The following is a 24006-nucleotide window of genomic DNA, read 5'->3' on the forward strand; positions in this document are numbered from 1 at the left end:
TTTTTTTTTTTTTTTTCGCCTAAGTGTTTACAAATGCCGCAGCGCCGACCACATTGGATTTTCTTTTTTTTCTTCGGCTCTTTTCAGAGCCACCTAAACGATGCATTTGCTGAATCGCAATGAGAACCCTGCACTTGTGCCGCGACCCTCTCCACCAGCAAAAAATACTTATTAAAAAGTATGTTTTTGCTTGCATTCGTTCGGACTGCCTGATTTCCTAGACGTTTTCGTGGTCCCTCGAGGGTCCAGGAAATCGAATGTCGGCGAAAGCTCGCGTTGGAAAGCGGAAAAGTTTTTAAATTAGCGGACGAGGTAGCAAACACGATCACGACAATGCTTTTTCTGACAGTAAACTCAATGCACACTTGAAGAGGACGTGATGCAGAGTGCGTGCGGCCGGCTAGCGACCACAGCCACGTTGGCACCGGTGCAGAGGCTATTCCAACACCCAGGCAACCACCCAACCACCCAACGAAGATGGCACAGTCTTTTTTCTTTTCTTTGTCCTCACTTTAGTTAATGTAGAAGGGCGTCTAATTGCCACTGTGCAAATCGGTACAAAACTACTCATCATGGCCAAGTTTGGGGTGCGCCTATTATGTGCGGAAATAAAACATGTGATTTTTCGACACCAAACTGGGGGTGTGCCTACTATGCAAGTGCACCTATTATGTGAGCAAATATGGTGATGACCTCCTAAATTAGTTTGAATAATGCCATAAGCGACGGGTTCACAAAAAGCCTCGATCGGACTGGGTTGAATTTTCACTGCGAAAGCTGTTATGAGATCACAACACGGATCCCGTGCGCCGTAGTTGTCCACCACTGCCAGTGCCGCCGGTGTTTGTAATCACTATCGCGCAAGGCGAGAAAACGATAAGTAAATATAAACACCAAGACACAATGGAATTCAAACCTAGGTGCCCTGTGTGCCAGCCCAGTATTCTACCTCTGAGCTGTGCTGGTGCTTGGAACTCCATGGCAAACTGACCCTAGACCGGCTTCATGTTGGGAAAGCAATTGCATTAATCTGTGTAATAAAGTATTTAGAACAACAAAGGAACAGCCAGGTATCACGCAATTCGAATTGAATAACAAGTGGGCCATTGAATGGTACAACCCATTACAATAGTCCTAGGCATAATTCTTTGTCAGCTACAGCATCAAAAAATTCCTTGCAAGTGTGCAGCGGGTATCGCGCTTCATCAAAGAATGACGAAGGATGGATGGCATAGTGAAGGCCTGCACAAAAATTATGATGGTTTTATGACATAGTGGATACTCTTCAAGTGTGCTCATAGCAGTTACCCCAATAGTGCTTAAAAAGGCTCTAAAAAACCACTCTTCCAGCTTTTGCTGTGACTATGCTGCGCATTCCGTGCACGCCTGGCGATTTTGCCAATGTGGCAAATCACGCATAGACTTTTCAATTTCAGGAGAAGATTTTGCTGCCAGCCGCACAAACATAAATGATTGAAATCCAGGAGACTTGACAGGTATGCTTTTAGCATAGAAACAGCACAAGGACAGAGTAATACTAGAAGAAAGACAGGCACCAGAGCCAGCTAATGTATTGCAGCCAAACTGGCAATAACACAATATAGGTATGCAGAGTTGCATTACACAAAGCTCAAACAGTTGGCCAGCTTTGACAGTGCAGTCAGCTAGCTTGTTGCCACTGAAATTTCCCTTTGTAAAAATGTTTTTTTTCTTGATGACTGGGACACTCAGCATAGTGCATTAACTTTCACCTTTGAGCATCCCAACAGCCATGCTTGTAAAAAATTATACTGGGACTGCATCTCTAAAGAAGCATTCTGGACGACAAAATGACCAGGATTAACACAACCTGTTGCTACAAGTGAAAACTGAACATATCTTGACAATGCTGGCTCACACATGCAATGAATTGCCTTTCTTTGGCGAGTATTGTCTATAAATGCTGTTCCTTCGCAAAATGAAAATATGGTGATATAACTTCCTGTCCTTTTAATTCACAGACGAGTGCTTCTTGCTAGTGATGCTTCAGTACTGAAGTCCCGATGTGTGCTTCTACCAAACTAAACCTAGCGGTCTGTACTTCCTATTGTAAAAGCTTAAAACAATGTTGCCTGACCTTTTCAGGACGGCTCGAATCCAGCGTGGCAACACACTCTTTGCTCTGTGGAGATGGTGCCTTCGGTGGTGGAGAGGGGGCCCTTAGTGATGGAGACGGAGCCTTCGGTGGGGGTGGCGGAAGCGACGTGTTGATATTCTGGGACTTGCTAGAAGCCTTGTCATGCTCTGGTGGTTCAGTGAATGTAGTTGCAACTGACTTAACATGTTCTGTTGGCAACACTGGGCAATTGAAGAGAGGCACAGCAGGTGGCTCTGCAACGGTGTTGGGTTCCGCGTCTTGCCATCTGGTTTTGCGCCTCGATGATCTAGGCGTAGTTGACCCCTTCTCGGGACTCTGTGCAGGCAAAGCAACAAACTCATCGGCAATCATGAACTCATGTAAGGGACTTATGAACTTGTACAAATGGCATGACTCTACTTCAAGCTCCATAAAACCAACACCACCTACACCATGCAAGCATGAAAGAAGAGCCTTTTTCTTTTTCCCAATGCCAAAACGGTACGTACTACTGCAAGTGCGTGCACACAATTTCTGCCGAGCATTTACAGTTGCTACAATACTTCAATGAGAAACAACCAGACACACTGCCAAGCTCCACAATAGATAGGTGCTGCGACAACACCAAGTTTCATTAGAATGCTGTTAGACCAATCTTTCTTGCACTCACTGACATTAAAATAAATTAAATTAAAAATTAATTTGCAGAAAAGTAAGGTGCCATTATATTTTGCCATGTTTGTAGTGTTTAAAACATGTAATTATATGAAACAAACATCACTAAATAGAAAGGACTTATAAATACTAACATTTATGAAACAGCAGCGGCCATGTTTGAGTTCATGGCGAAAGTCACTGCCATGCTACAGCCACCCTCGCATGCTGACAAATTACAAAAGCCATCAAATAAGAAATGCCGACTCCCATTCTTACATCAAGCGCACCACACTTGTCAGGACTGCTGTAGTATCGTCGGTCCCGATGGTCGGCAACTTTCGCCTCGCCTGGTGATGATGCTGTAGGCGACAAAAGGCAGGAGGGAGATGCAACAGTCTCACTGTCAATAATTGGTGCTGCCTCTGCAATTTCTTGAGCCTTCGAGACAGAGTCCAGCAACCTGCTAGATGGCACTGATGTCAAGTTTTCAGTCTTCTCCAATGCTGGAGGAACTGTTTCAACATGAAGGGGGACCACGTCCGTTTCTTTGTCAGATTCGGTAGTACAATTTGCCTCGATCTGGCTGACAACTAAAGGTTCGCCTTCGAGTTCACAGGCCACTACTGCATGGTTTGACTCTCTGCAGGCTGTACTTTGAATTTCCGGGATACTTTCTTCAGTTGGCTCCTACAAAAATAAAAAAAAGTTCACTTATGAGTGCTTCACAGTGCTTCATCTGCCTCATTCTGTCCCGTTCCTGGCACTGTTACCCATTCTTTTACTACACACCAACCAGCTTATGTTTACACCTTATTGCAGATTATAATGGGACTAGCATCCCACATTTAAAGGGCATACGACAACAGAGATTGAAGCTTACATTACATGTAAGGTTACATTATTAAATGTTAACCCGTGCAGATCCTACAAAAAGCTGGCAATATTTTACCATGTCTAGCGTGATAGAATGTTTGTGTTCAAATTTTTTACCGTCACAGCTGAACAGTACAGCAGTGTGACAACAGTCAGCCCAGACAAAATGTAATGAAACCTTGGCAAGCAACATTCTTGAGTAACAGGAGTTGCTATCAAAGGTAAGGTTTTTGCGAACAATAAAAACAATGTGAATGAAAGAGATAGAAATGTGTTATGGCTGCCGTGCGTCATTGCCTTTATTCATGCAAGTATCAACAGTTTGCTGCTGTTTATAGCGAGAGGAGTGAAGACATTTCAGGCACAATGCAACAAACAGTAATGCCCTTACTGCGCTGTTTGAAATCCGAATGTCTCCAGGTGTATGTCCAATGTGACACTACATAGTAGTATCCTCTCACTTTGTGACATCACATTCCATGCCAAGCTGTTGGTTGCAGAGCAGAGCAAAGTTCAGAGGGAGCAATTTCCCATTTTATTTAAAAATGGGCCTTAAAGGGATGATCATGTTTAAAATAAATTAAATTCAGGAACTTTATGAGTCCAGCATGGCACAGCAGGGGGCTACGGGACTATTTTTTCGAGCTCAGATTCTTCAATGTGCCCTTAAATCTAAGTAAATAGGTGTTTTTGCATTCTTCCCTCTTGAAATTTCATCACCATGGCCAGACGCCAAAGCCGCATCCTTCAAATTAGTAGTGCAACAACGCTGCCTATATCCCTACTGCAGAAGTCCATACTAGGCCCCTCTACTCCTTGTAAAATGAAAATTGTAGGATGGCGGTAATCTATCCTGTAAGTACAAACTAGTCATCAATATCAGGACAATGGCGAGACAAAATCGACAATGTGCAGATGAAGCTGCACACACCAAACTAAAGATGTCTATATTTTGGGAAGTCTTGCAGTTAATGTTCTGCCATAATCACAACAGAAAAAAAAGATAAAAAAAATAAAGGTAAAGGGACACAAACAAATATTTTGTATACTGAGAATGTGGCCCTGCCACACTTGAAATTTCAAGTACTAGCCATGGAATGGATAATCTAAAGGAGCTTATTGCCTCACGAATTCACTGCCGCAAAAATTCGTAGAATCGGTTCAGTAAGAGTAGAGTTACGAAAATTTAATGCACGCTGCGATTTCACTCTCTCTCCGCTCTTTCCGATAAAAGTACCTGAAGCTAAGCAGGAAAAGATGGCACAGAGAAGAATAACATGTCACCCGTGCCTTGCTACTTTGAGCCCTTTCTCTCCCTCTATTTTTCTTCAAAATGCAGCTTTTCAGTGCAATGGCATGCACACGCATGGACAAGTTGCAGCCTCCCGCGGCGGCCCCTTAACGACCGAATCCCCTTATTGACCGAATGCGGCATGTTCCGATCAGCCATTGGCTGATAATCAGCTCTTCCAAGTGATTTTTGAGCTTGTTCGTTCATTTGTCCAGAGGAGAGAAAGCAATTTTCAGCTGACTGAGAATTTATTGTGAATTCCAAGCCGTGCGCTGCGCTATAATATTTGGCTTGCGTGTCTTCGGGAGCCTCTAGTACCCACCGGCAGCATTTTCTGACCATGCTCAAATAGCGTTGCAGGGCCCCTTTAAAGGAACACTAAAGGCAAATCTTTTGTAGATGCTGATTGCTGAAATAGCCCTGGAACCTTGTAAGGCTTTCATATTAACGAAATGCTTATTTTGCAATAAAGTCACATTTTAGTGGTTCGCATTGCATTAGCGCCTAAAAGCGGATCGTGTGACATCACACTTGCCATGCACAATGTTGCCCACCTTTACTGTGCAGCCGCCTACACTAGTATAATAGCGGCAGAACGGAAGTAGCGGGAGCCACAACAGCAACAATTGCTATTGAACATTTTTCTGCTTGTTTGTTTCAAGTGGGCCCCACTAGATGGCATCACCTATCCGGCCTAATCAGGCAAAAACGTAAATTTTGAATCACTCGTGCAATTCTCCATAGTAATGCCAGGCGGTTTCTTCTATGAATCAAATCGCAACGAACAAGCAGCTTTTTAATGTTGTAATGCACAAAAGGTTATTTTATTACTGCAGCTGGTTTGCTTACCAGTGAATAATTGTAGTAGAGGACTTTGACATCGTTGGTATCATTTCAAAATGTCCCACTCGTGGCATATGCAGTGTCATACATTTACCTTAATTTCTCGATTAGTAGAGCACTGCTGTTGATAATATTAATGTTTTAGATGTTCCCAAACATTGATTTTTCACCCTGACACAAATTTTTATTTGCCTTTGGTGTACCTTTAAAAGCATAAACACTTACAATTCATGAGAATGCATGTCATACCTTTACTAGTATGCTATTCAAGGTTAATCGTGCACTGCTTTATGCAAGGTTCTGGCACCTCAAGGCACAAGCTACGGGGCAACATCTTTAGAAACAGTGAAAGCTTTCAACTCAGTAAAATACTAGAAATTCAACATCCAAATCACAAGCAGCAGATCATTAGGGTGGCTTGTTTGGCAATAGTTCTTGGTAAGATAATACCAACAGAAGCAAAAAAAAGCAAGATGAACTGAGACAAGATAAAAATACAGGACAGGAAGGATGGTGAACTGTCAACTGACTAATTCGATGAAATTGCAAACAAGTAACTGTTATGAGCAAGTATGCAAACCCCACAGACCCTTACACTACATGCTAGAATCACTGTCAAGATACCGATGCTCTCATCCTTCAAAAACACAGATGGCGTACTAAAACACTTAGCAGGGTCATGTTTGTCGATCTGAAACATGTGGGGCGCTGACAGCGCTGTAAAGTTGTTTGCGCCGCGTGGCGCGCGTGTCTCGCCCAAAACTTGCATTTCAGGTCACAACCTCCGGGCGATAGGTGGTGTTGTGTTCGAGAGAGTTGGCCACCACTATCATCACAATCGTGGGGTAACGCCGGCAGTGATTGCTGGCGGAAGCAAGCCTTGGTGGCGGGCGAGAGTTGAGCGAGTGTCTTTTGCGCGTGGCACTTGCTGCGAACGGTTGTCTCTAGCGTGGGTCCTCGGCGCGTGATATCGCGGCCTGCGCGCCGGGGGGCCCTCGTCAAGCGTTGGCGCCGCCGCCTTGGGTGTGTTATTGTGTTTATCATGTTATTGTGTGTTTGTAGTGTTATTGTGTTATAGTGTTTAAGTGTAAGGTAACTTTGTGTAATGATGACTTAGCGTGTTAATTACAATTAAGGTATCATTTGGCGGACGATATCTTCATTGTAAATTAGTTAAATAAATGTATGTGTTCTTTGGTTTGTACCGACCACGTCTGCTGTGTCCGTTCACTCCAAGAGCATGGCGAGGCACTCGCCTCGTCGAGATCCCACACTAGCCGCCGAACAGGGAGCTTTTTGGAGTATCGGATGACAGCTTTCGCGGTTCGGTACAAGGTTTTGTTCGAGCCAGGGAAAAGTAGGCCTAGGGGGACTTCTTTGCCAGCGTCAGTGGTGTGCTTTATTGAGAAGCGAGGAGATTGGTTTTGGGACATGTTTGAATTTGTCGGCAGGTTTATCTTTTATTTTTTTTTTCTGCTTGCAAGTTTTTTTGTGTTAGTTTTCAAAACCGTTGTTGAATTAGGACGAGAGCCATGCGGTCTGCATCCTGGGGTGAGCAAGGCCTAGAGCACGTGGTTTGTAGGCCAGGCTCGAAGCGAGTGAGTACGGAAGCCTCGTGGGTGGTCCGATATTCCGTAAATAGCTTCTATCTCTTTGGGCTCAGGGAGCCGGGTGTCGTTGCTATCTTGTATTGCGGCTCGACACCTGGGCGTCGTGACACTGCCCGGGGCGGTTCGTCGCGCCGACAGCAACGTTGCTGTTGCGGGACCGGTACTGAGGTGAAGTCTAGCCGGACAGTGCAGCAGTGTCGACCGGCAGCAGTGTCATGGTGCAAGGACATTATGAAAAAACATGGGATGTCATTTTTCTTTGTTAAAGCTTGTGTAGCTAATTTCTTTGTTTTTCGAAATATGGTTTTAACTAAGGTTGGGGGAGGATATGGGGGTGCCGACAGCCCCTGTAAAGCTGTTTGCGCCACGTGGCGCACGTGTCTCGCCCAAAAGCCGCATTTCGGGTTAGAAACTCCGGGCAATAGATGGCGTTGTGTTCGCGAGAGAGCTGGCCACCACTATCGTCATCATCATGGGGTAGCGCCGGCGGTGACCCCTGGCGGAAGCATGCCTTGGTGGTGAGCGAGAGTTGAGCGAGTCTCTTTGGCGTGTGGCGGTTGCCGCAAACGGTTGTCTCTAGCGTGGGTCCTCGGTGCGTGGTACCGCGGCCTGCGCGCCGGGGGGCCCTCATGGTAAGTCAAGCGTTGGCGACCCCGCCTTGGGTGTGTTATTGTGTTCCTCCTATTGTGTGTCTATATTGTGTTTGTTATTGGGTTTATATTGTGTGTTTGTAGTGTTATTGTGTTATGTTGCTTGAGTGTATGGCAATTTTGTGTAATGATGACTTAGAGTGTTCATAACAATTGATGTATCATTCGGTGGACGATATCAACATTGTAAATTAGTTAAATAATAAATTCATGTGTTTTTTGGTTTGTACCGACTGCGTCTGCTATGTCCATTCACTCCAAGAGTGTGGCATGGAGCTCGTTCGCCAATTCCAGACCCCACAAACACTTCCACGATTTTCCACTGCGTCTGTTTTTCAGCCTTTCCAGACATCAAAAAGTTGCTGAATAGACTGTCGCAACCGCACGCCTCGCAACGAATGGGTAGATTTCCAACTGTACCCATAAAAAGTGAATTGCCGTGCTTACACATCCTATCATTCATCCTATCATTAACACACCTGCCTAATTGTCCAATATATAATCTCCCAAAGGTCAAGAGAATGCTGTAAACAACAAACATCTTGCACCTACTGAATCTATTGACATGCGCAGAATCACACCTAAACGTAAAAGTCCCATGCTTCCCAACACCCTTACATACGCTGGCCAAAATGGAGGGCACAGAAAAAAGCTAGCTTTATGGCACTTCACTCCTTATGCTGCCCAAAAAGCTGTTTCTTTTCCTTGGGCAGGAATTCCACCTCTGCCTCAATCATAACCTGAGAGTAACCTGTATTTAGCAGCCTCTCAACCAGCTCATGAAAACCGCTCAGCATTTAATGCATAAAACTCTTTTACAACGCATTGGAAATGCAAAAGTTCACAATAGCCTTACAGCTTCAAGTGGGAAGACTCATACAAAAGAAGCATCTCTTTAGTCCTAGGACTGTACATCCACCACATATGATCATGGGACAAAAAGTGACAAATATAAAAACTTCATGAAATTTTATATACAGTGGTACTTCATGAGCAAAATGTAGGTTTAATGAAGCATGACTGAAACACTTGCAGCATACCACGAATGGCACTATTGAGGCAGTCATTTGGTTCATTATTTAAAGGAATAAGAAAAGTCATTACGTACCTGAAGACATGGGAGACTCGATCATCATTAAAATTGTACACATAGCATTGTCAAATTTTACTAGACATATGTTACATAACCAGCATTCTTCCTGTCCTAGTTCATTCTGCTTTCTTTTGGCTTTTGGGGCTTTTGAAACTACTAGCAGCAGTTACTAAATAGAATAAAGTTGGGACTCAATAGAAAGAAATATTAACAGCACAAAACCAATGTGGTTCATCTAAAGTTGTTCTAAGCAACATAACAGCTGTAGAAACATTAGCAGAGTTTAGTTTTCCTAAAAATCAGTTATTATAGAAGTTCTAAATTCCGTAAAACAAATTCAGAATGCAGAAACTGCCCATGAAGCCATCAAGTACCTCTACACAAGCATTATTTGGCATGCCATTATTTCAAATCAACACAATAAAATGAATGCTGTCTTACTACTCATGATATTCCCCCTGGCAAGCTCATCACTGAAGTCCAAGTTAAAAGACATTGTTTATCTCACATTGCAGCTGAGAATAATCAACAAATGAGAACCTAAAAAACTGGAATTACAAAAAGCTCGACATTTCATTCCCTGGAAGCATTTGGAAACTCACCTTTTCCTTCTGCTCGCTTTCACAGGGCTGAGACACATCAGCCGGCACCGCACTCACCACAAGCTCCTTCAGCTCAGGTTCCTCAGCAGCTGTGGAACTCACCAACTGATTCATGGCATCAGAAATGTCTGCCAAGGTGGGTGCTTGCAGCTCCCCATCAGACACATCACTTTCACTCGCTACTCCTTTGCCAGCTTTAGTCAAATCACTTTCACAGGCACTGGCAAGGGCCTGAGAGCCCTCAGCTACAGCATCACTGTCATGAGGTTCATCAATGAGACAGTCCGCTGCATCCTTCTCCATGTCCACACTAGACACATCCTGCATGCTTTCATCCTGGTTCACCTCAGGTTCCGTGTCCGCTGTTTCTAGACTTGAGGATGTGCTGCCCCTGTTCGAGGATTTTGCCTGTGCTGCTCCCGATGCTTGTTTTTTTGCCACAGCTGGTGGTTTCTTCAGTCGCGCCTTCTTGCTCGGACACGACTGGGCCAGGCTGGTGCCTCGCCTCTTGTCCCCACTTCGCAACCTCACGCTGCGCTGGCGTGTGGCAGGGCCCTCGAAGCTGGGCATCTCCTCGGATGCCCTTCGCCGCCTGGCCTTTGGCGACTGTGCAGTTGCTCTCCCCATTCTTCCTTGCTTCTGCTTGGTTTTCATGGATACCCCAGCTGAAAAGACAAGTTATAGACCTGTTGATTGTGAATCTGTACTGCACCCATGTGATGCCTTCTCAAACATGTCTGCACTGCGTGCTCTTCTGCACAAATGTGACATACATGCAGTGCAGCTAGAGGTCACTAAATGCGAGCACACTTCAGCACTTTTGCGCCTTTTATACTGGTGAACTCAATGCTATGATCATAGATGCCACTACCTCAAATATTCGCTATTCAACACTTGGCGGCACTGAAAAATCGAAGACTGCTTCCCTTTGATTTTGCATTTCCATACAGACATGCTGCATCTCCTGTGCACCACATAAATAAAAGACTGCAGTAATGTGTTGGGAAAGATATGCAGACCCTGATATTACTCGTCATTGCAAATGGTAAATGTGATATTGAGAACATATTTTCCAGCTAACTACATCTAAAAAAAAAGCAGCGCATTGGGCTAGTTTGTATCCCGTTAGTTTTGCTGAAGAATATAGAACGAAAATCAACGAACGAGACCAACAGAGAACAACATTAAGGACTCTATACGCCAAGGACAGACATAGAAATGCTGAAAGCACCATGCATATCTCTGTACTACGTGTAATATTTCTTCACATGTTAAAAAACAAATTCCCATAACGACGTGTTTGACCGTCAAAAACACTTTTATCCAGGGTTGGGAAGTTTGCTACTTTACGCCAATTTGGCTACTTCTTTAATCCGATGAAGGCAGCAAAGCTTCTTGTTACTTTACTCCTTGGCTACTTTCTAGTTCCCTCAACTGAACCAAATTATCAATTCTTGGCAAAGTCGCAGCCACTTGTGTTCAAGTATTCTGTGTAAAAATGTCAGTGAATGTACATTTCCAGCTCTTTTATTCGAATTTGGTGGTTGCATTACACAAAAGAAAATACTTTTGCATATGTTGCCAAGACTCTGAGGCTTGTCTGTGTGTAATATGGTCCGTTTATGCAATAATCGTTGGGGTTTAATGTTCTAAAACCAAAATAGGTTTTTGAGAGACACTGTAATGGAGGGCTAAGAAAATTTTGACCCCTTGGGGTTCTTTAACATGCACCTAAATCTAAGCACACAGGCCTCAAAAATTTTCACCTCCGTCGAAAACGCGACAGTCGTGACAGGGATTCAATCCAGTGACCTGCGGGTCAGCAGTCGAGCCCCATAACCACTAGACCACCGTGGCAGCTCAGAAAAACTTCTGTGGGCCATCTCATCTCGTTCCGGAGCCTCTACTGCTGAACACCACATTAAACTGTAATTGGAATCGAACAGTACAATCTAAAGCACTATGCATCAAGGAAGCACTGCACTCGTCGACATTACAATGTGGATATCTGAATAACCATCAATCCTACTTCTTACAGTTTACTACATCCTGCAGCTCTGAAACATTAACTGCTTGGAATTTATCATCACAGAAAAGCAATGACAAAAGTGGCTTCAAATTATGCTTCAATCCTAGCAACTGTGATTTTGAGCGCACTTATGCAGTTATTTTTGTTGTCGCACAACGCTGGTACTTCTAGCCCTTTTAAGCTTAAGGGGAGATGCTACTCGAAGACATTCATTTTAATATTCACCCTAGAGCAATGAAACTTGAGCTGTTCATGGAACCTTTTAGGCTGATTTCAAACATATGATTACATTTCTTGCAAGCTGCTTACTTTTAGCTCTGCGAAATGATAAAGTGAGAACCTTAACCCTTCTGCTCCCCCTCTTTTCATCCCTAAACTTCCATAATATTTTACCATTCATCGTTCATAATGTTTCAAATAAAGTGTAGAATACAAATAACTAATTTGGAAGAACATACAAAATAGGTAATAAGCATGAAAAATAATAGACGTAAAAGAGTCCATATTTCACTTACCCTAATGAAGGTTTACATACATTTTTATTATAAAATAAAATATTAAAATTTAAACGAGATAATTGTATTTCTCATACTTTGGAAAAATTTGGGCAAAATTTCATGCAGCTCCGAGCACTACAAGTGTCCGAAAAAGGAAGGGCACATTGAAAAAAAAGGGCAAAATTTGTGTTTTGAGAAAAAGGAGTTTTAAAGTTAAAACTCAGTTTTTATTTAGATGTCTATACATGCGATGCAATTTGCACATAAAAAAGAACAATCCTTCTTGTAGTGGCCACAGCCACTAAAATACACCAGCACCACGAGTTTGTCTTTCTCTGCTTTTTCGAGCCAACTACTCACAGACATTGCATTCACAGACATGGCCATGAAACTCTTGTCAAACTTCTTCCGCTCCATGTGGCAGAGTTTTGTGCCGACTGCAAGCTAGGAAGAAGTTCGACAGGACTTCAAAATCTAAACTAAGTCCAGTGTCGAGGGACACAGCAGTGCCGATACCATTTCGCGTCCACGTTTGTACCACATACCGTCGTACATAATGGCAATGTCGTCCCCGCTAAGCTTCCTCACTGTAACTCCTTCGACCTCACAAGATTGGCACTGACATCTTCCATTGCTACACCACGAACTTTCCGGCTGATGGCTGTGAATGACTTTTCATGCATTGGCAAACATGGCTAGCAAACAACTGCCGAAAATTGGTCCAGCTGCTCGTAGCCTATTCCTACAGAGCACGCCGACACAACGGCTATCACGCACGAGCAATGGCTTCATTAATTCATAACGAAGATAAATACACGTGAAAAGCATTGTTCACCTGCGCTGCTCGACAAGACATGGACCCCGCAAGTAGGCTTCACAGCACATAAAGGCGCGCAGTGGCCAATGGCGGTCCCCAACCCATACCACTTAATAAGCCAGTCGTAGCACTCGAAAAATTCTCAAAAGCATGCTTCTTTTTATTATTTCTTGCGCCGCATCGGCGACGGAAACTGTCGTTATTTTAAGAGTGAGACTCGACTCTTTGCCTCATGCGAACGACAATGGCGAGCGGCGGTGCATTATCGGCGGCAAGGTGCTCAAAGACTGCCACTTTGGGCCTTTTAACAGACACCTTGTGCTCTTTAGACGCAATTTTAAAGCATTTCCAGCCAAGTCTCAGCATGTTTTTTTTGTTGTTTTTTTTCCCAGAACAGTAGAGCTGATAAATACAGGCGAAAATAAAAAATCGGTAATTTTGAAGAAAACTCGCATTTTTCAACCCGCGTCTCCCCTTAAAAGCCCCACTCTATGCATGAAATGATTGCTATAGTTGCCCTACATTGTTGCAGTTATAAATGAAATAGATCACCAGATTTGTGTATTGGAAACCATCAAGCACGGCACATAGGTTGTGCAGTAGTGACCATGTGGATAATGTACAAAATTGCTTCATGGTATGAAAATAGTAGAAACTGCAAATGTATCTTCCCTCATTCAAGAAATTCAGGAGTCCTTGCTCTATAATAAAAATGGGAGCAAACAAAGCTTTGCATCTGCGTGCCTCACCTACCACTTATCTGTCTATACCATTCCAAACTGCTCTATCCTAATTGTTTTCTTCTTCCATGCTGGAAATCAGACCTTGCTTGGCACTGCAACACTTCAGTTGCTACAAGCAACAATGATCATGTGTTCATCATGCCCAAGCAACAATAAGTGTGGAAATGGGAGATGACAATTTATTATACCATAAGGTTAAAATATGATGTATATTTGAAGATTTTTTTCTGAATATAAATAAATTTAGTTGCAAGAGTGTCGTGTCCTTCTTGTCCCCTTTGCTTCGGTAAATGTGTGCTACTTCAACGTACAGTTTAATGATCAGTCACTAGCTAGCCCAGCTCTCAACCTTATTGAGATGACAATTACTATCACCTCGATGCAACACCGGATTGCAATACCATAACAGCCGATTGCAGACAAGCCCACAGTACAGGGAATATCAGTTATTGAAATATGGCACACATGTGACCGGTGTGCGTTTGAGGGCCTCATTTCTGTATGCTTGCTCAAGCTGGGTTTTTCGTATGTGATGCTGAAATCAGCGAGTTATGTTGTGCTTTCAAGCATGAGTAAGTCAGGTGTGCATGCACCACTTGAAATGTCACTGCCCATGGCGTGTGACTGCACTTCCATTAGTCAATGCAGACTGCACACGGCAACAAGTAGAGATATGCCACTATGTAATACAGAAACAAAAAGAAAGTGGAACACAGCTCCAAAACAATGGAGAATGCAGAGAAAGTACGCTGCCCGTAGACACCAGGCAAGACAAAGGAAGCGGGCGCCGGCAGTGACTCTCATAACCCTGGCAACAATGCAACTGGACAGCTTAATCTATCATAAAAATCTAATAATGAACATTCTTTTTTGAATCTTTTGTTAAAATGGCCCCCTGGGTGGTGCCTTGCAAGCTTCTGTGAGTAACCATATCTTGCAATAGGTCCTGGCCCTTGGAAGGTCTTTGGGGAAGTGAGCAACATTACAAATGAAACCAGGTATCTACTCACCATCACTTGACGATGTCTGGCTGTCGGCTGCAGATGTTACACTCGATTCGTCCTGCACAGAACTATCCACAGAATGGCCCGTGTCATCATCATCATCATCTGCCATCACTTTCACATCTGTTGTGGTGGCTGAGTCTCCCGCTTTACTGTCTCTAGGGCGCTCACTACTGTCCTGCATCGACGAGAGAGCTACCGCACAGTTCTTGGCCACTGCACCACTGCAGTCACCACTCGCAAGAATGTCATTCACACTTGCCGGCACACTGTCCACCGTAATGCCTATGAGACATGATGGCGCTTGTCCATCGCAGTGGTCCTCCTGTACAGCCTTCGCAGCAGTCTTGCCCTTGATGCATGGGCGAGTCATACTCCGAGCCGCCTTTGTAGCGGCCACAAGATTCGGTTCCACCTCGTCATCTTCCTCCCTGCATGAAAGATCGATTTATTTATTTGCTTGAGAAAATGCAAACAAATCTTGGCTCTTGCACTTGATGTCGGTTTACGTGCATTGGGAATATGGCTTTGTAAACGAAATTCGAAAATAAAGCAAAAATGTGACAGAATTGTGATGTTGCACAAGCTTGTCTCCCGTGTCACCATCAAAGCAAGGAACACATACAAGCTCATCCACTTTCTAGGGTAAATTACTTAGTGTGGAAGCTTAGCTTTTTCAGTGGAGAAAAGTGTCTTGCAAGACAATACCTATCGATGAAGTTGATAAATTGAAGAAGTTTTTATTTTTATGCTAAACACCAGCTTTTGTTGAGCTGTTGAATAGTAATGAGGAGAAAATGGACCAGTTTTCAATGTGCTCAAATGAATAGAGCTACATGACAGCTAACCATGTTAAGATATTGGGGCGGACACAAGAAAGACTGGCACAAGAAAGAAGACAACACAAGCAGTTACCTACACTGACGACAGCCTTTAACTGACACGAGAGAGGAAGAAGAGGGCGGCTACAGAGCACGAGGCTGCATCGTGTGTTACAGAGTTATGTAGCCGTTCTGTGCATGGTAACCCCCATTGCGTGTCTACATGTACTGAGGGCACGAACAATTCTGGAGCTGCCACGACTGCGTATGAAACCCTTGTTGTAAATTAGATGATAAAATGGAAGAAGCCAGCAAGGTTGCTTCAGGAGGTTTACTACGCACCACTGACACAAAAAACTAAAATCAGGGTATGGGGAGTCCTGCGTGGTAGGTGGCCAGCAGCAGTTGGAATCGCAAAGGCTGGTGGCCCGATGAGTAGACTATACCATGAAGACTCAAGTTCTTTAACATAATAATAAAAATAATAAATGCTGACATAGAAACCCTTGCCATTTCTTACTAGCAAAAGTAAGCCAGTGTTTGCCCACCCTTTACTTCGTAAACGTGCTCTTCCCGGGTAGTGCTCACTTAGAGATCACGTTGTTTTGCTCTGGTAATGTAAATACTAGGTTAATTCTTAAATTATCACTGTTTCCCAATAATGTAACATGTTTGAGAATTATAGTAGAAACAGCCAACAGAAACACACACACCATGCAGCGCATGTCCACGTAACAAATTACGATACTGTATTTAACTCCTAGGAAATGGGAACAAAACACCGCATTTCTTTTGCTGAACGCCGAAGTTCTGTCTTGCCTCTACTAAGATGGCAGCCGCAGCAGTCATCTAAGGGTGGTTAATGCTTCCTTATGTGGCATCTATATTTCCACTCCATTTTTTTTCTCAAACCTTTCTGATCGCGCCACATCATAAACGGCAACGCACAGAGACCACCGTGCAAGGCGCCAGGCTCACCCGAACAGCCCGAGGACGAAAGCGGCCGGACCGTAGCAGGGCCCCAGAAACCAGCTGCCAAAGCCCACCGTTCGCGAACAGATCTCCATGGCGGCGCGTGGTAAGGTACGAAAACACCGACACGAAGGCAGCGCGCGGCCAACCGTTCCCGAACGCTGCTGGGCGCGCACTGCTTTCCGGCAGTGCGCGGGCCTCGAGCGCCCCCCAGAAAAAGGTTGGCCGGCACCACCGAGGCGATTGAGAGATTGCCATCACAAAACCGATGGTCGAAACTAACCAACGAACATTTTGTTTCACTTCAAAGGCGTGCGGGACAGCAGCGCTTCGCGTGCCAGCGCCTTGGCTAAAGCACTCGTCCGCGAAGGCGCCGGGAAATAAAGGCGGCTAGGGAGAAACAGGGACGCAGCAATCTCTTCCGACGGGACAACGGTCTGCATTGGCACGCACAAAAGACGCGACCTTTTTTTGAAAACTTCGAAGCTAGACAGGCGAATGGAACAGAGGGAGGGAGAATGAGCGGGCGCGCGCGAGTGAAAAGACAACAAAATGCCAGGCACGGGTCTCGCAAACAAGCGTCGTAAAAAAACGAGACCTCTACTTTCGAGCCGGCGACATGCTCGCGCGACCACTCGTCATGCCCGCGGGGCTGGGAACAGAGAAAGGAAGCTACCGCCCTCCGCTGAATACGCCACGCGCGAGTTGCGGCTTCAAAGAAAAACGCCGCCGCTGCAATCGCCTCGGAGCAAAATTAAAAAAGGGAGCCGAAGGTCTCTCGAGTTCAGAGGGCAGTAAAACCAATGGCCTAACAGAGGGATACGCGGGAAGCTAAGGCCGACGAAATGAACACTTCTGTCGCGTGCCGCCAAAGGCAGTTTAGGGTACGGCGTAGACATAAAACGCACGTGTCTGGCCCGAGTACGCACAGACGACTGTACCCCCTGGCGGCGGCGTGAACAACGGCGTTACATTCTCTGGGAGCCCCTTGCACGATGGTTTTTCTTTTCTTTTCGCCAGGCATAGTGCCCCCTATAGAACAGCGTCCTCTTCTCCCAGCGCCCTTAAAAGTGTGGGTACGATGGCAAACGCAGATACACGCCAGTTTCGGCGGCGCATCTTTTCCTTTCATCGGGACGAAAAAAAAAAAAAGTGGAACACGTGCGGTAAGCGCTGAAAAGCCGGGGGAAAAAAAGATAAAGCACAAAATCTCCACGAGGATGAAACCTCTAGAGCTCAGTGTCAGGTGCAGAACCGGCACGACACTCGTGCGCGAGCGGACGGACGCAAAGCCTTGTACGCGAAGTTTCAGCAATGACATGGGCACATTTAGCGATGTTCTACGCTAGTGCGATGCCAACTACGAAGTAAGGCTGTAAGGATCCTCCCCCCCCCCCCTTCTTTTCGTGCAATATGTCTGTAGAACTTGCAGAACTGCTCCGCAATGCAGGGATCATGACTTGCAAAACAACACAGGATTGTGCCTAGCGTGGGAAACTCGACACACAGAGGCAGCAGCAGCAGCTATGACATGTGCAGATTAGTTAGGGGGCTACATGCTTTATCTTGTTCGAGTACTGCTGTCCAGCTCCTAATGTGCGTTCAGCATGATCTTGTAACAAAGATCATCAAGATTATATTGATGACAAAACTGTGCTTTCAACCGGAGATAAGCCCTCAGATTAGCAGAAATAAGGGTGACAAAGCGAAAGCCAACCTGCAATTTAGAACAGAGGGGGCATTCACTAAGTTCATACTACTACTACTGTCATCAATGGAAAAAAAAACCCCGTCAACGGATAAAAGGACACTAAAATCAAATAACAATTTACACGAGAGTGAAAGCCCAATGTATGACGTCTAAAACAATATCAACAGCAGTGCCCTATTTACCGATTAAGGTAAATGCACGAGAACACATGCGCTACACGTAGGGAATTCCCAAATGATACTGACGTGAGTGGTACCGCCCACAATTAGTCACTAGCAATTGATTAATTGATAGATATGTGGGGTTGAACGTCCCAAAACCACCATATGATTATGAGAGACGCCGTAGTGGAGGGCTCCGAAAATTTCAAACACCTGGGGTTCTTTAACGTGCACCCACATCTGAGCCCACGGGCCTACATCATTTTAGCCTCTATCGAAAATGCTGCCGCCAAAGCCGGAATTCGATCCCGCGAGCTGCGCGTCAGCAGCTGAGTACCTTAGCCAGTAGACCACCGCGGCGGGGCTCACTAGCAATCGAACTAGGGCTCACTAGAATCAAGAGACATAATAAGAAGCTGCTTGTCCGCTTGTTTAATTCATGGAAAAAATTATTGGACATTACTAGAGAATGGCACAAGTCATTGAAAGTTCAATTTTCGCCTGGTTAAATTGGATAGGTCATGCCATCCAGCGGGGCCCAATGGAATCAAGCACGTCTGTCGTCTAGGAGGACGTTGCAGGAAACTGTTCAATGGCCATTGTCGCTGCCGTGGATCCCGCTACTTTCGTTCTGCTGCTACTAATGTCGGCGGCGCACAGTACAGCCGGGCAACGTTGTGTGGACCCCCATGCAGACCTCTATACCGTAATTTTATTTCAAAATTAGCACTTGATTGGCATAAAAGTAACAGTGCGATGATTCCGGATCGCTATTTCAACAATCAACGTCGACTTGATAGTTGCCTGTAGTGTTCCTTTAAACTATTCATAGCTGTCTTGCCTTAAATGTTAAAGAGACCGACAACAAATTTTTTTTCGACCGTTTTTTTTTTTTCCGGCGCGACTGAAAGCTTACCCTTCGCAGCGTTCGCAGCTGCAGTAGTTACTCCCAAAAGCATGTAGTTATTTTATAAGCAGTATTTCTCGATTTGAAAGGCTCTGAACACAGAGATGCCTTTTTGTCCAGCAACTTACGGTGACTTGTGCATGCTGTCATTGTTTTGCTTTCGCAGTAGTTCCTGTACCTATGCTTAATCACGTTTATTCTGAGTTTTACAACTATTTTCGAAAATAACCAGCTGTTACAATGAGACAATGCGGCTTTATACAGCTTCCCTGTATTTGTATTGCGATGCGTGTGCCCAAGGTTGATGCGCTTATGTCGCGGATGGCTTGTTCCGTCGTCATCACTCTTTCTACACACGAGCCTAGTCAAGTCACCAAAAAACGTCACTACGCGTTATTTCTGGGACACAGTGTAGGTAAAAAAAGAAAAAAAAACACGTCACTCAAAAATCTTAAGCGACCTGGAAACTGTATGCTCGGTTTCATGGGGACGTAGAAAAGTTGCTGAAAATGCGCTGACAAGCACAGGATCATTACGTCATGCGAAAGTAGCGCCACTTTATTGCGCACTACTAACGATGGCCTATAAGTGCATTTTTTTGGAGCAATATCTTCTACTATAGAGAAACACACAATATTTAAACACTAACAGGAAAATTTCTGACCACGGGCACTAGTTTAGGTCATGTGACAGGGCAGCTTGGATAATTGAAGTTGGCACCACAGGCTTTTTTGCAATTTATTAATGAAGAAAAAATATAACTGCACTTTTCACGAGAAAATAGGGTTGGTTTCAGTCCCCACAAAGGACAATCATTCCATCCGTGCAGTCATCCCATTTCATGTTATGGGCAGCTGTCGGTCCCTTTAAAAAGACCTTCCCTCCCCCCAAAAACACACAAACTTCCCCAATGATGCCACAGCTTTGAGCCTCTATTTTGGCAGTGGTACGTTCGGGTGATTTCAACGTGATATTGCATATAATCATGACGGTGCCCCCTTCTCGAACATTTCTGCCGCTGCTTCATTCTGAAACTGTCTGCATTGACGACAGCAACCAATAAACTAACAATTAACTGCTGGAGCTTTATGTGCCAAAACCCCGGTACGATTACGAGGCATGCCATAGTGAAACATTGCAGATTAATGCCGGCTACCCAGAATTCCCCAACACGGACATAAAATTACCGTATTTATCGAATGTACCACGTATAAACTTTTTGAAGACGATAGGCTTTCTCAGGGACCTTGGACGCAAAAATTTTGGTCTGTCTGTCTGTACATTTGTTTGTTTGTCTGCCTTTAACCGTAACCTGAACGACACCAAACGATACCCCAAATGGCGGACTCTATCTACAGCACCCATCAATATTGCTCAAGTTTTAGCGTTCATACTTGTGCAATTGTCAATTAAAAAGTGATTATTGCGCATATCTGAGGCACCATAACAAGATGTCAATATTCTGAATGTGTGCATTGATACTAGAAAAGGCATACATAGGTAGTTCTAAAAATCGTAGCGTTATCACACTGCGCTGATAATGCACCGCTTGCACAAAAAGGCAAGTGTTTCCAACGCTTTGCTAAGATGACACGGTGGCGGCACCTACCCGTCGCCTTGCATTCTACACCTTATCGCCTTCAAGACAGGCGCACACGACGCACATTTCGTTTTCCAAGATAACCGCCAGATAGCGCTCATGTCTCACATGTGACGTGACTAGATGCGCTCACTCGCCTCCGCTGCACGCTCGAGGCACTCTGACGCTGCGCCTCCAGGATACCATTCACCGATTTTCTTGCACAGAACATCAAATGAACGTTTTGTTCACTCTCTCCAGATGCAAGACTATCATCTTTCGATGACATTTGCAGTGTAACATGCAGATATGGGGCCAATTTTTTTTTCTAGATTTTTCTACATAACATTGACAATCACCATTTTTTCCCGAAACTCACCCGTCGCAATACAATCGAGGTAGAGTTACAATCAAGTAAATACGGTAAGTTGCTAATCGTTCGTGCATTCCACCAAAACCTAAACCAGGCCGGGAACTGAAACCGCGCTCCAGCGATACACAAAGCCACTACAACTGCCACTGCAGCGGCGAAATGTATTCTACTTCACTACTGATGCAAGGTTTCGGCAACGGCATAATCATGAACATGATGCCTTAGTAAACGATCTCCATCGAGAACATTTGGCGAAAAAAAAAAATTTCTACAGTTGTGGTCAAACGATGTGTCACGAGGTGTCAACACAAACATCTGGTTACACAGCATCCCGCAAATCAGTGGCTTACATAAAAAAATTCCGATGCCGATAAACCACCAGTAAAAGAGCCCCAAAACATCGACATGGACAAAGATTGGTGGTTCATCGTCAATCAAAGGTTGGTCCATCCAGCTAATCTGACTGCATTGAAATACTATGCTCCGTTTTACAATCGCCTGACAAGCAGAGACACCGACACCAGCCCAATGTGAAGTTTCAGAAATGTGTAATTTAAAGCGGAAAGAGAATCCCTATTACAAATTTTCTAGTGGACGCTGCTATTTCTGTTTCGGTAACCCAGTGGTGCTCTGTGGTAGTATACAGAACACAACTTATATGTTCTGCTGAAGCTAGAGACAAATGTGCTCATTGTTATGTTTCGGTAACCCAGTGATGCTCTGATGTAGTATACAGAACACAACTTATATGTTCTGCTGAAGCTAGAGACACATGTGCTCATTGTTGTGGTACCGGAACATTACAAACGTTTTTCATACGAGCCAGTTACATCAGGTGCACGCCGGTATAAGTTCATGGTTACCACTGAATAATAATAAAAGCGCTCGTACTTCGTTCGTTGAGCTTGCCTTTGTCAGCGCATGGGTTGCTAAATCGAAGGTTTGTCATAACCATCCATGGTCGAAACCGTGCAAGCTCTCTTCGCTCCAGCTGACTTATGAAACCAGTGTCTTCCTGCCAGGAACGTTACTGGACGTGTGACAACCTTCCTGGCAGAAATCAAACATAATCAGGAAATTGCATCATCACTCCGGCGAAACAGGTGATTCACATGTTCAGTGTATACTGCGATATGGTTTGAATCCTCCCATTATGATAGGCGTTATTTCAAGCAATGAACGCGCTCTTCAGGTGATGATGCAGTGCCAAGTCAATCGATGCCCACCATTTAACAGAAACTGCAGACGTAGTACACCGAGGACTGCCAGCAGTGCTCGATGGTGGGTGCAGATGTTTAGTAAAATGTGCAGAGGTAGAACGCCCTCGCGGGCAGACAGCAGCGAATGATGGCCCCTGGCGTGGCGAAGACCGACTCATGGGGCGGAGGCGTCGGAACCAATCGCCACCAGCTCCGCCAGACACGCGTGGCATTTCCGAAGGATCTTCCGGAACTAACGGTAACGGTAGATATGAGCCAGAACTTGGGAACGTGCTCGACCTTGTTTCCTGCACGCGCGCGATTAGAACAAGGCAAAAGGTAGCACATTGATAGATGCTTCTAGACGAGCACCTCTTGAGAGCGACGCTGGCTCGTTAACGGTCGCGTCTTCCGGTGACCCCTAGTTGTGCTTGGATGCCAATGCCGCCAGAGTACGCCGCGATGCAAGCTTCAGCTACCTCACTGCGCAGCTGCTTGCTTGTGCATCCCGAAGAACGTCCAATCGCCTGAGCACCGACTGGCTGCAGATGCAGAGAAGGATTCCAGAATTATCACGTAGTGGCGTCCGAGTAAGGCAGACAAATGATGGCGACTTCTAGATAAACATGGCGTTAATGCACCTTTTAACACAAAGAAAGCATCGAGATTACACATCAGTACGAAAGGTGGGTACTTCATTGCAGCATGAACCCGACACAAAGATATGAGAATTAAGGAACGAAGACACATGTGGCACTGCTAACAACAACTACTTACGGCGCTACTTGCACGCCTTCTTCATTCGATTCCTTTGTCCTTGCGTCGAGTTCACGCTGTATCCTAGTATCCAAATGCTCTACCAAAAAGCCCATTTGGCGACTCTAGTTGGGTAGGGCAGGCGTGCGCTCGCGCGCAGGGGGGAGGGGGGGGGCAGAGAACACGAACTGGGATTACCCTCCCCCCCTTAATCACCTGGAAGGAGGGGGAGTGCAATGTTTGCCACATAGCAATACTTGGTCGGACCTGTTTAGTCAGTGTTGAAATTTCAGTGTTGTATTTCAGACACTCTTTGTCCTTCCCACCCTCTCCCCTCGCCCCACAAAGAGCCTTGCCCACGCCTGTGGGACAGGCACAGATATACTGGGGTGGCCAGCCGAGAGGAGGCCAAGACCCTGATTCACATACTTTTGGCAGCCATATGGTCAGTGGCAATCTTTGCTTTAACTATTTATACTTCAGATTTGAAAAGTAGTGCTATGAAACCTGTGCAAGTAGCATGCTTAGTAGAAGAGGCACCTCAGATAATTAGCAGCATAGGTGTTTTCGAGTTGCAACACACTTACTATTGAATAACTGCTAATTCACATATGGTGCAATCACAACTTGTGCACATCAGGTTATCGTCAGGTTGCTTCAACTCTGCAAGCTTCACTCGTGAGTGCAGTTTGCCAAGGCAGC

General features: G+C 45.0%; 1 protein-coding gene across 7 annotated transcripts in view; it reads right to left on the reverse strand.

Moving 5' to 3' along the window:
• The window catches only part of LOC142763602 (uncharacterized), a 122345-nt gene that overhangs the window by 76380 nt on the left and 21959 nt on the right, over positions 1 to 24006 (reverse strand). For all 7 annotated transcript variants that reach the window (XM_075865154.1, XM_075865153.1, XM_075865155.1 and 4 more), the window contains 4 exons: positions 14832 to 15256; positions 9736 to 10400; positions 3050 to 3460; positions 2117 to 2452 (listed from right to left, as the gene is read on the reverse strand). In XM_075865154.1, the coding sequence (XP_075721269.1) occupies positions 2117 to 2452; positions 3050 to 3460; positions 9736 to 10400; positions 14832 to 15256 (1837 nt within the window). The remainder of the gene's footprint in view (positions 1 to 2116; positions 2453 to 3049; positions 3461 to 9735; positions 10401 to 14831; positions 15257 to 24006) is intronic.

This window comes from Rhipicephalus microplus, chromosome 1 (assembly GCF_043290135.1).
Source record: "Rhipicephalus microplus isolate Deutch F79 chromosome 1, USDA_Rmic, whole genome shotgun sequence".
NCBI classification, from domain to species: domain Eukaryota; kingdom Metazoa; phylum Arthropoda; class Arachnida; order Ixodida; family Ixodidae; genus Rhipicephalus; species Rhipicephalus microplus.